Genomic DNA, 11,490 nt, shown 5'->3' with positions numbered 1-11,490 from the left:
TTGCAGTTGGCTGAAAAGGTTGACAGTCTAACCTTGATGAGTGACTACGAGACTGACCAAAAGAAGCCAAGGTTTACCAATGCCTTTGAATATTTTGTTGGTGTTATTATTATGGTATTAGTTTTAATAGGTGTGGTGCTCATGTTTAAGTAAGTGTAGTGATGTCTACTTTGTAATTTTTAAGGTTTGTAATCGGAAAGATTAGTATAATAACTCGGATTGTCCAATGCCTTTGTACTTTTTAAGATTTTTAATCTGAGCAACTTCTACACTATCAGTTATTATGTATTATGTTAAGTGAAATGTGCAATTTTTTATCTTTAATGTCCAATCTATCAGTTATTATGTCTTGTATTTCTTTCTCGTGAACAAATAGTAAGCCTCGTCAGCTATAATTGGCGACATGTATCACGAGATGTAGTAAGAAAGACGAGATGTAACAATCACATGGGCACAATTATCACGAGCCTGTGTAAGAATCACGAGATGTCATCACGAGCCTGAGTAAGAATCACGAGATGTCATCACGAGTATTTATGGTTCTATAAATATAACATCATCTTCTTTCATTTACAATACATCATTTCCAAATCATTTATCCGATGTTCTTTTCAAGTACATTTCTCCTTTGTTCTTTTCAAAAAACATTTCCAAATAATCATCTCCTCGTAAATGGCTTCTTCTTCCCATTATCATTACCATAAAGATGATGATGACGATTTCGATAACATATTTGATGATGTTTTGGATGACCCTAATCTATTTCCAGAACCAAAAGAGCGAAAAAAACGTATTTTTATCGAGAGAAACCGGGAAGAAGGCCACAAGAACCTGTGGAATGATTATTTTAGCGACACTCCAACATATCCGCACAATCTGTTCCGGCGACGGTTTCGAATGAACAAGCCACTGTTCTTGTATATTGTGAATCGTCTCTCTACTGAAGTAGACTATTTTCAACAAAGAGAAGATGCAGCCGGACGGTCTAGCCTTTCATCGCTCCAGAAATGTACGGCAGCAACTCGTCAATTGGCGTATGGTGCTTCGGCTGATGCAATTGACGAATATGTACGACTGGGTGAAACAACTTCTCGAAAATGTTTGCACCAGTTTACTGCCGGAATTATCCAGTTGTTTGGCGATGAGTACCTTAGACACCCCACACCGTACGATCTTCAAAGACTACTCCACCTTGGTGAACAACGGGGATTTCCCGGGATGGTTGGAAGCATCGACTGTATGCATTGGGAGTGGAAGAATTGTCCCAACGCTTGTATTCACGGGGAACCGGAAAACCAACAATTGTGTTGGAGGCGGTTGCTTCACAAGACCTTTGGATATGACATGCTTTTTTTGGAGCTCCAGGTACTATGAACGATCTTAATATTCTTGATCGATCACCTGTTTTTGATGATATTATAAACGGAATAGCTTCTGAAGTAAACTTCTATGTCAACGGGCGGGAGTACCATTTGACTTACTATCTGACGGATGGTATTTATCCAAATTGGGCTACTTTTGTTCAATCTATCCGACTCCCACAAACTGAAAAACAATCATTGTTTGCTAAAACCCAAGAATCAGTTCGAAAAGATGTTGAGCGTGCCTTCGGGGTCCTCCAAGCAAGATTTGCCGTTGTCAAAAATCCATCTAAGTTATGGTATAAAGAAAAAATAGGAAATATTATGAAAGCATGTATCATACTCCATAATATGATAGTCCAAGATGAACGAGATTCAGACACTGTTGAGGAATTTCAAGATGAGGATTTTACATTTACCGTTAAAAAGTCTACAAAACCCCCAACACTTCGGGTCGTCGGAAAGAAGTTCGGGATCAACAAACCCATCTACAATTAAAACAAGATTTGATTGAAAATATATGGGCTAAATTTGGACATCTTCCAAATTATATGTAATTTTTACGTTTTTATCAACTGAATAAAATGTCTGTTTGTTTTTATTTGAATCTGTATTTTTTTTTATGATATGTAATATAATGTTTTTAATAATAAAATGTTGTTTGTTGTTTCAATTCAAATTGGTGATAAGTTTTATCAAATATGTTTTAACTACTTTAAAAAAAAAAAAAAAAAAAACCTAGGGACCAATTAAAAGTCCCACCAATATTCTCAAATTTCACCAAAGTCCTGAAAAAATGTCCTAAGCTAAAAATATTACTAAACAACTCTAAGGACTTTGTTTCAAGTCCCACCAATGTTGTTGCTCTAAGCTTCCCATGAACCCCATGCACCTATATAAACATCAAAAGTCTATAGATGGAGAGACGCACAAATAGGAAAGATGGCTTCACCGATGAGTACGATCAAGGTGGCGGTTGTCTCCACCATAATCATCGCTATGACTCTGTTTGTAAAGTCTTGTGTTCCTATCGTAGTAGAGCTCTCCTCATCTCGGTTCCCAATCCTTTGGAGTTAATTTCTCACGTGGCTCAAACCACGTCATCATCAATGTCATAATCGTTGCAACGATTGTAGCTTCTTTCAAGTACTTCCAGAGCACCGGTGACCAAGATTGTGAGGTGAAGAACGTTGAAATGGATGGTCATTTCGTGGCCACATTTCCACAGCCGATCGTCGTCACGGATGTGGATAGATCGAAGGTTGTATGTGAAGAGAAGGAGGAGGAGGAGGAGGAGACTTTTGGACGGAAAAACGGTGGAGATGAGTTTGTGATGTTGACATGGAAGTTGAATAAATTGCCCACGATGGTGGAAGAGTCAGAGACTAAGAAGCCGCTGGTCTCGGCAAGATTAAGCCACCGTAAACCGGTCAAAGTGACTTCAAAAGGTAACAAAAGGAAGGCGTCGAGGGTGGTGAAACCAAAGTGGCACGAGAGCACGTGGAAGATGATGGTAAGGGAGGAACTTGAGTCAACGCCGTTGACTCATCATTCCTGGGGCCCTGAGACGCTCAGACTTGAGGCTGGGGAGCTACAACCTGTCTTGAGGGAATCGGAGACTTTCAGGGACATTACTAATAATTATCCAATATCTTCCACGGTGACGCCGCCGGTGAAGATGAAGAATGAGACGTCGCCAAGTCTAGAGGAGCTGAATCGAAAATGTGAAGCTTTTATAAAGAAGGGTAAGGAGGAGATTGTGGAGTCGCTGCGGTTGGACAAAGATGTATATTATTTTCTATACACAGCAAAAACTGAAATACACAAAGATATTAGAATAATTACTAAAGAAAAAAAACTGAATGTAACAATGGGTATTGGTATGTAAATTTGTAATACAAGATAGTTGGTATTGTATTAGTGCACATAGCAGTTTTTATTTACCTAATCAATGGCAAGTCAAACTAAAGGCTTCAATAATATAGAAGACAATGAAGCTTTTTGTTTGTTTTCGACTTAAGATTACAATAGCATTGAGATGATAGTTATATACATGAAAGCTAAAACCCTAATTGGTAACACCAGATGTATCCTGTCGACTCTACGGAATCAATGAATCCAACTTGATTTGATAAACCTTTGTTGTTAGATCCGGAGCAGGGCTAAAGCCCATAACTATATAACACATGTATATGATAAAACATTTCGTATGATCACGTGACATGGGTTGTTTAACAATAACGACTGGCAGATATTTTCTCTAGAACTCTCAAGTAAAATAGCTTTGTTGACTATTAACGCCGTGACATATAACGGCCAGATGACACTCTCAACAACAGGGCAGTTGGAACGATGTCGTTTTGTGCCCGCTCTGGATTTCGACGAAGTTCCATTTGCCTTTTTTTTTTTTTTTTTTTTTTTTTTTTTTTTTTTTTATAAACCCTATCGGCTGATCCGGTCGGCCCCGGGAGGAACGCACTTAGTGCTACAGAGTGGACTAGCCCGAAAGCGTACCACACTGCCTGACCCGAGTATGGAATACCTTCCGACTAATGCCAGGGGGTGAACCAATCATCTGTTATGGCCCACCATGTAAACCACTTGGGCCGAAGCCCAAGTAGTGATAATTTAGTTCACAGGGAGAATCGAACCCAGGACTGATGTGGATATACACCAAGCCCCAAGAGATTGCCACTAGGCTACCACCACTTAGTTTGCCTTTTGTTTTTTATGTCGGTTTAATAAGCAAAGCTCAGGAGATGTCTATATTAAAGTTGAAACTATATATATGATTATGTATAACATAAGGTATACTTTAAGCGATAGTTAGATAAAATTAAATGTATGATTAAGAGTTCACTAATATTAAAATTTAATATATTGTGTTTGCAAGTCTGAAAAGAAGTTTTGAAAAATAACTTTTTTTATATTTCGGTTATCACGTTGTAGTAGTTATGGACTTAGAGGTTTAACACATAAAATCGAAAAAAATGGTGGATCAATAACATATTATAAGCAAAACAATAAGTGTATGAAAAAAAAGAAAAATATAGCTCCTTTAAATTGAGAAAACATAGTTGCATAATAAAATAAATTGAAAGTTAGTTGACCCTCTAAATTGTAAAGGTTGTTCCAGATGCGACCAGTACGTGAGATTTGCTGGTGGTTCGTTCCCAGAAGTTTCTTCTCATCTTCAAGGTCGTCTAATGCAGAGCTCTCATGGCGGCGAAGGTGGTGACCCTCGCATGCTTATATTTCTTACTCGAGAAGACTAATACACTAAGCCGAGACGATTTACAGTGATTCAGTCTTTTCGAAACAGAGATCACATCATCGAGCAGTAACAAAACCGAGTACGACACATTTATCTAGAAATAGATTTTCAATGTCCTCTTTCAGCAAGGCGTTTCTCAAGAGCGTGAGTTCTCTGCTAAATGCACGAAAGCATGTATGGATAAAAAAGTTATTTCATTAACACTTGGCATCGTACTAAAGTTTCATCGCTTTTGTCGTTTCTACGGATCTGTTGACTTAATAACGATAGATCAGATGTGTTAATGTTTTTAACAGAAGCGTATAGAGGAATTAGCAATCTTTATTGATGCTATGATTATATTGAGAGAATTGATAAATCAACTAATCGAACTTGAAGCTAAATGTTTATCACGTAAAAATATCCGTCGAGAAAAGTATAGATGGTATCAAGTTCTTTAAAAGAATGTTAGTGTGAACGCATTAAATTTACAGTTTTGGTGAGAAACGTTCTCTGCCTGACATCTAAGCGTTTTACTAAATAAAAGTTTTTCGTGAAGCAACGTCACCACGTCACATTTTTTGCCAATAAACTCTTGTGGTAAGTTTTATGGTAAGTTTTATAAGTTATTCTCCTTTAATATATAGGAGATAAAATATCCTCTCATAATTTTTTTTTTTCGAAACTTCCTCACATCGTTTCCTGTGACAAAATGAAGTAACGAACATGTAACTGTGACCAAAGTCAAAAGTAGCTTTTGAAAATTCTTATCCCATTCGTCACTAACTACGCAAAAGTTAGATTAATATTTATTCTAACAAGCTATTGGTTGTATGTTATAACCCAGTATATAATTGTTTTTTTTTGTCTATGCAACTATTTTTAATATTAAGTCTAAAGCCTTACTACAAATGAATAAAATCAAAAATTCATGCACATCTAGGCAAATGGTTTAATATATTGTTTTTCAAAGTGACTATGGCGATATGATTCAACCAAACCTACTGTCACGTTTAGATATTTCTGAATTAAATTCATAAATTCAAATAGAATCAGAGAGAAACAACAATATCAAACAAATATTTAAGATAATTTGGAGCTGTTGTTTGTATAATAAAGAAACAAAAACATCATCTACTCGCTTAACAAGTTTTATCATTTTGGGATATCATCTTCGGTCCGATCACAATATTAATTTTAGGGTTAATTAGCTCATTATACAAAATGTTGGAAGAGATTAGGTGATCGTGCAATTTTTTTATTAATTTGCGAATCATGTTGCGAGTGGTTGGTAAAATACAAAACTAATCCTATATAAAAAGATAGACACGTCGAAGAACTATCTGTAACCCGGATATGGAAATATGACATAATCATTTTTCAGATACTTATCAGGATATTGTCTGGAGTAATATAAAATTGAATTTTTTTATCGAAAATTATATTCACAATTGAGCCAACGTCTCAGAGAAAAAGAATTGTGAATTTGAAAGCTTTTCGTGGAGCCACGTCACCACGTCATATTCTTTGGTAATAAATTTTTAAGATAAGTTTTATAAGTGATTTTCTTTTAATATATAGGGGATAAAATATCCTCTCATAATTTTTTTCTTTTTCGAAACTTCCTCACATCGTTTCTTGTGTGCACAAAATGAAGTAATGAACATGGAACTGTGACCAAAGTCAGAAATAGCTTTTGAAAATTCTTATCCCATTCGTCACTAACTACGCAAAAGTTAGATTAATATTTATTCTAACAAGCTATTGGTTGTATGTTATAACCCAGTATATAATTGTTTTTTTTTTGTCTATGCAACTATTTTTAATATTAAGTCTAAAGCCGTACTACAAATGCATAAAATCAAAAATTCATGCACATCTAGGCAAATGGTTTTCTTTTGTCAACAGGCAAATGGTTTAATATATAGCTTTTCAAAGTGACTATGGCGATAGGATTCAACCAAACCTACTGTCACGTTTAGATATTTCTGAATTTAATTCATAAATTAAAATAGAATCAGAGAGAAACAACAATATCAAACAAATATTTAAGATAATTTGGAGCTGTTGTGTGTATAATAAAGAAACAAAAACATCATCTACTCGCTTAACAAGTTTTATCATTTTGGGATATCATCTTCCATCCGATCACAATATTAATTCTAGGGTTAATTAGCTCAATGTTGGAAGAAATTAGGTGATCGTGCAATTTTTGTATTAATTTACGAATCATGTTGAGCGTGGTTGGAAAAATACAAAACTAACCCTATACAAAAAGATAGACACGCCGAAGAAGTACCTGTAACCGAGTATGGAAGTATGACATAATCATTTTTCAGATACTTGTCATGATATTGTCTGGAGTAATATAAAATTGAATTCTTTTATCGAAAATTATATTGACAATTGAGCCAACGTCTCAGAGAAAAGAAACTGTGAATTTGGACATTTGAAGACAATAAGAGTCACACGTCATTATGCGCAATGTCCCATTATTGATATAAACATATGGATGGATATTCGCCACAAGAACTTACACTGCTACGATTACAACATAGGTTTAAACTAAAAATACTAGTTTTTCATAATGTAAACAACAATAGAAGTTAATCCTGAACATATGATTAGTTTGTTTTACTAGTAAATATCAATGTTCGAAAACGCAGCTCAGGAGACCGATTAACGGCGTTGACGCGTTCACCAGTGGATGGCCATGGCGATTTGGCCATCCTCGGAAAAAAAATTGGGTTCATCATTTTGTGTTTGATTTTGAATGACTAAAATTGTAAGAATATGGTAGATCTACTCATTTAACTATAAAACAAAGAAGATAATGCAAAAAATCAATGGAATATGATGAAAATATGCATCGGTGGCCATGGAGTTGCAGAAAAAAAAGAGAGAGAAAGATCTAAGGAAGATGATAAGTAAATTACGATATTGCCACCCGTTAAAAAAAAAGAAAATGCATTGTATCCGGTTTTTTAATTTATGACCGGTTATATGTGGTTGACTAAATTATTTGAATATGTGAAATAGGTTTCATACTTTATCCCGATAAATAAAAAGTAATCTGGTAAAAATGAAAACTATATAGCAATATTTTTTATTGTTGAAAAATGAAAACTGAAAACTAAAAACTTAAAATTCTCAATAATTACTAACATGAGCGTGGAAGAAATTAGCGCGATTCCAAACATGATTGAAAACCCAAAGCTACAAGAGATAAACTTGCAAAAGCATTTCATTGCTCGTGGTGGAGTCTGATTCATTTTTCGGTTTGTTTGATGTTGTTTTTGTACTGCTTACATAAGTCTTTTATTCAACTTGTTTTAGATCTAGCTTTGTGTGCTAGGATGAGAAAGAAAATAGTTACTTTTTGCAGCTGTCTTCATGGAAGAAACAACCGGAAAAGAAACAAATATCTGAATATTCAACAACTTAATACAAATAGCTGGATATTCAATCATATATAAGCATTATTATTTAAGGAACTAGAAAAACAACCAAATAAAGAAAAAAATATCTGGATATTCAACATTTTAATACAAATAGTTTAGTCACACATATATAAGCATTATTATTTAAAGAACTGGATAAATCATATATAAGCATTTCAAATGTGTTAGCTTCAAATGAAACCGATAATAATTGAATTTTACATAGATGATTTGACTTTTCATGTTGATAGCTAGAAAATTGTTATTGTACAAAAAAATAAAAAATAATTAAAAATAATATTAATTGACCAAAAAAAAATTGGCATTGTTAACGCTATAAGCAAACCCTTTGAAAAAAAGAAACTAAACCATAAGCACTAAATCCTAAACCCTAGGGTTAACAATAAACCCTAAAACTCTAGACCATAAACTTTAAACCCTAAACCACCCTAGGATTTAGAGTAAACCTTAGGATTTAGGGTTAACCCTAGAGCTCAGTGTTAACCCTAGGTCTCAGTGTTAACCCTAGGGCTTAGAGTTAACCCTAGGATTTAGAGCTAACCATAGAATTTAGGATTAACCCTTAGGTTTATGATTAACTTAACCATGATATTAAGTTAGAGAACACCGTCATCAAAACAGTATAAATTAGTTATAGATGGTAAAACAACATCAAAATTAGTAATTACTATACCCTAAACCCCTAACATCCCTAAACTCAAATATCAAAGATTTAAACTCTGTTAAGTATTTAAACAATTAAACATAAATAATAAACACCCCTTAACCATTGGGTTAAAGTTCATCACACCTACTACAAAACAGTATACACTATTCATACATAATAAATATAAATAGATAATTGTAAAACCAACATCAAAATTATTAATCACTATACCCTAAACCCTTACATCCCTAAACCCAAATATCATAGGTATTAAGTATGTCAAGTATGTAAACGCTTAATCATAACATGATAAGTTACTTTGTAACCGGATATATTTATAAGATTCGATAATTCTCTAAATTATTTGTCAATTTTTTTTATACTATATCTGAATACATTTTAATAAAATGTATCCCAGAGAAGTTCACAATAATATAGCAATGATTTTTTTTGTAAATTTTATATATTAATTGATTAATAGTACCGGATAAGGTGATGAATCTGATTAAATATATATAAAATGGGTAGGATATATATACTTATTCGTGTGACATATTACATTTTTAAACTAGTAGTATTCAAGAGATATATGTTAAATATCCAAGTATTTATTCCTCTATCCGGTTGTTTCGTCCATGAACACTACAATGCTCAGTCTTCGTCGTCTTTCTTGGTTTGGTTTCTTAGAGTCATGATTGGCTTGGTTTTGGTGCCAAAACTCTAAAATTCCATCTGTACAACGAGCCTACTCCCTCAGATACATCTGTCTATGAAACGGGAAACTCGGTTCCGAGTAAACAGAAAGTTGGATGCTTTATATGAAAGGCTACAAAGAGTTTTCTCTATAATAATGCAATGGCACTTGTTCTTGTACATAAAGATTAAGAAAGAAAAAAAAATCCAAACTTTGATGAGAAAAACCAAACAAGAATTGAGAATCAAAAATCAAGAATCACAAAGGTGAGATTTTTATGCATTACGACATAGAGTTAATAAAACAAAAACCATAAAAGCAATGAGATATGTACTCTAGAGAGAGAGAATCAAACATCTCAGAAGAACCCAGAAAGAGAAACCAAACTAAATCTTTCAAAGCTCAGCGTTTGTTAAATTCAATTCAAAATGGGTTCTTCTACTTCAAAAACCTCTTCTTCAGCTTTTTCTACTTCTCTATCTTCTTCCCTGGTGACGAAGCTCGCCTCTGACTCCTCTTCTCCGGCGATCCACAAAGATTTCTATTTTTTGACGCCGTTGGTTCACTATCCTCGGTCTAGAAATGGTGACACTCACGACCTCGTTTCCCTCACTTCCACTTTTTACAGTTCTCTCCTCCTCAAATGCTCCTCCGACCAAGAGACGCCTCCTCGTATCTCAATCGCCGACAAGAACACGACAGATCCGGGCTCACGCGAGTGGATTCCACATAAACCTAAGAACTTGAGAATCTTACTCTCCTGAAAGACCATCACCAGACCCTAGTCAGCAAACGAACAAACAAACAAGAAGTACTTGCTTTCTCTGAGATAAGCAGAACAAAGTTGAGACCTTTTTCTCTTTAAGATTGTTGGGTCCGAAAATCTGAATCATATATTTCCCTTCCTATGTCGTTAAACATTCTCTTATACATGTTAACTGCTGGAACACTATTGGAATATTTCTTTTAGAAAACTAAAATAAAATTGCAAAATTCGAACAAATAACCAATTCATATACACGAGTCTGATCTTTGTTCTTGAAAAAGAGGAACCTTTGTTGAAAAAAACAGAGACATCATAACATAATTCTCATTTTAAAAGGAAATGAGAGAAAAGCCCCATTACCTATTGAGATAACTCAACACATAAACCATATATTTTCCACTGAAGATTCAAGAAACCTGAAATCTGCTTTTCATTGTTCTGATTCTTTTGAAAAAAATCAAACCCCCCAAAAACTCAAGTTTTGTTGTCCTCAGGTTTCTCTGGAAACAGAACGGAGAAGAAACAAAAAAAAGAGTGGAAAACGCTTCACATCTATTTTCAACTGCTAGAAGGACGCATCACATCTTTTTTTCCTATCGTGAAGTTTTCCCTTAAGACACCATAGTTACAGACTATCATATAAATGTGAGAAGAAAAATGAGATATGAAGATTTCAGAGAGTTTTAATATGAGATGGAAAAGAAAAACATTCAGAGATGGGAAAAAAATTTGAGAGGTTGAAACAGAAAAGGTTAGTAAAGCAAAAGAGGATGAGTTTGGTCTAATAATGGCTATAGATAAGTTTTTACAGTTTTGATGTGTCTAATAATGACTACAGATACATGAAAAGGGAGAGGATGGGTGGAGCCTTTTTTCTATTTCATAGGAGAATTTCTTTTGTCTAACAAATCTATACAAATTAAGTTTATAACAAGGAAAGAGACGAAATTGTAGTGGTAAAGATGGGGTACCGGTTTGGTCAGTACTACACCTAAGTCTAAATATAGGGGCATACTCGTATTAATTACAGTCTCCATATCCATTTACCTAATATCAACTTGTTGGGTTCCTTCGAGACTTACAAGAATCAAAAAGACAAAAGAGAGAAAAGAGGGAAAGAGGCAGAATTTCGTCTGGGTTTGTCAAGGCAGATTTGGAGGGTCAAACGGATCCTGATCGGGCTGATATTTTGTGGGAAGCTTCTTCCGTCAGTGAGTTAAAGGTTCACCGAAGGGATTTATATTTTAACGGTTAGAGCTTCTGTTGTCTGGGTTTTAGTGAAGCTGGTCGTCACAGTTCTTCAGCAGTG

At 34.5% G+C, this 11,490-nt stretch overlaps 1 protein-coding gene and 1 long non-coding RNA gene across 2 annotated transcripts; one reads left to right on the top strand and one right to left on the bottom strand.

The window, feature by feature from the left end:
- The first annotated feature begins 2,303 nt into the window (after positions 1–2,303).
- On the top strand, positions 2,304–3,291 carry LOC106344310. Its single transcript, XM_013783712.1, has 3 exons — positions 2,304–2,393; positions 2,446–3,147; positions 3,283–3,291. The coding sequence occupies exons 1-3, from the start codon at positions 2,304–2,306 to the stop codon at positions 3,289–3,291; spliced, it is 801 nt and encodes a 266-aa protein (XP_013639166.1).
- A 6,375-nt stretch (positions 3,292–9,666) lies between these two features.
- On the bottom strand, positions 9,667–11,089 carry LOC106292470. The gene is made up of 2 exons (XR_001260187.1): positions 10,542–11,089; positions 9,667–10,364 (listed from the first exon to the last, which is right to left on the bottom strand). It is a non-coding gene; the product is annotated as an uncharacterized LOC106292470 (long non-coding RNA).
- Between the last annotated feature and the right edge of the window lie 401 nt (positions 11,090–11,490).

The sequence above is a fragment of the Brassica oleracea genome, chromosome C5, assembly GCF_000695525.1.
Source record: "Brassica oleracea var. oleracea cultivar TO1000 chromosome C5, BOL, whole genome shotgun sequence".
NCBI classification, from domain to species: domain Eukaryota; kingdom Viridiplantae; phylum Streptophyta; class Magnoliopsida; order Brassicales; family Brassicaceae; genus Brassica; species Brassica oleracea.
This window is presented reverse-complemented; position numbering and strand designations above follow the sequence as displayed.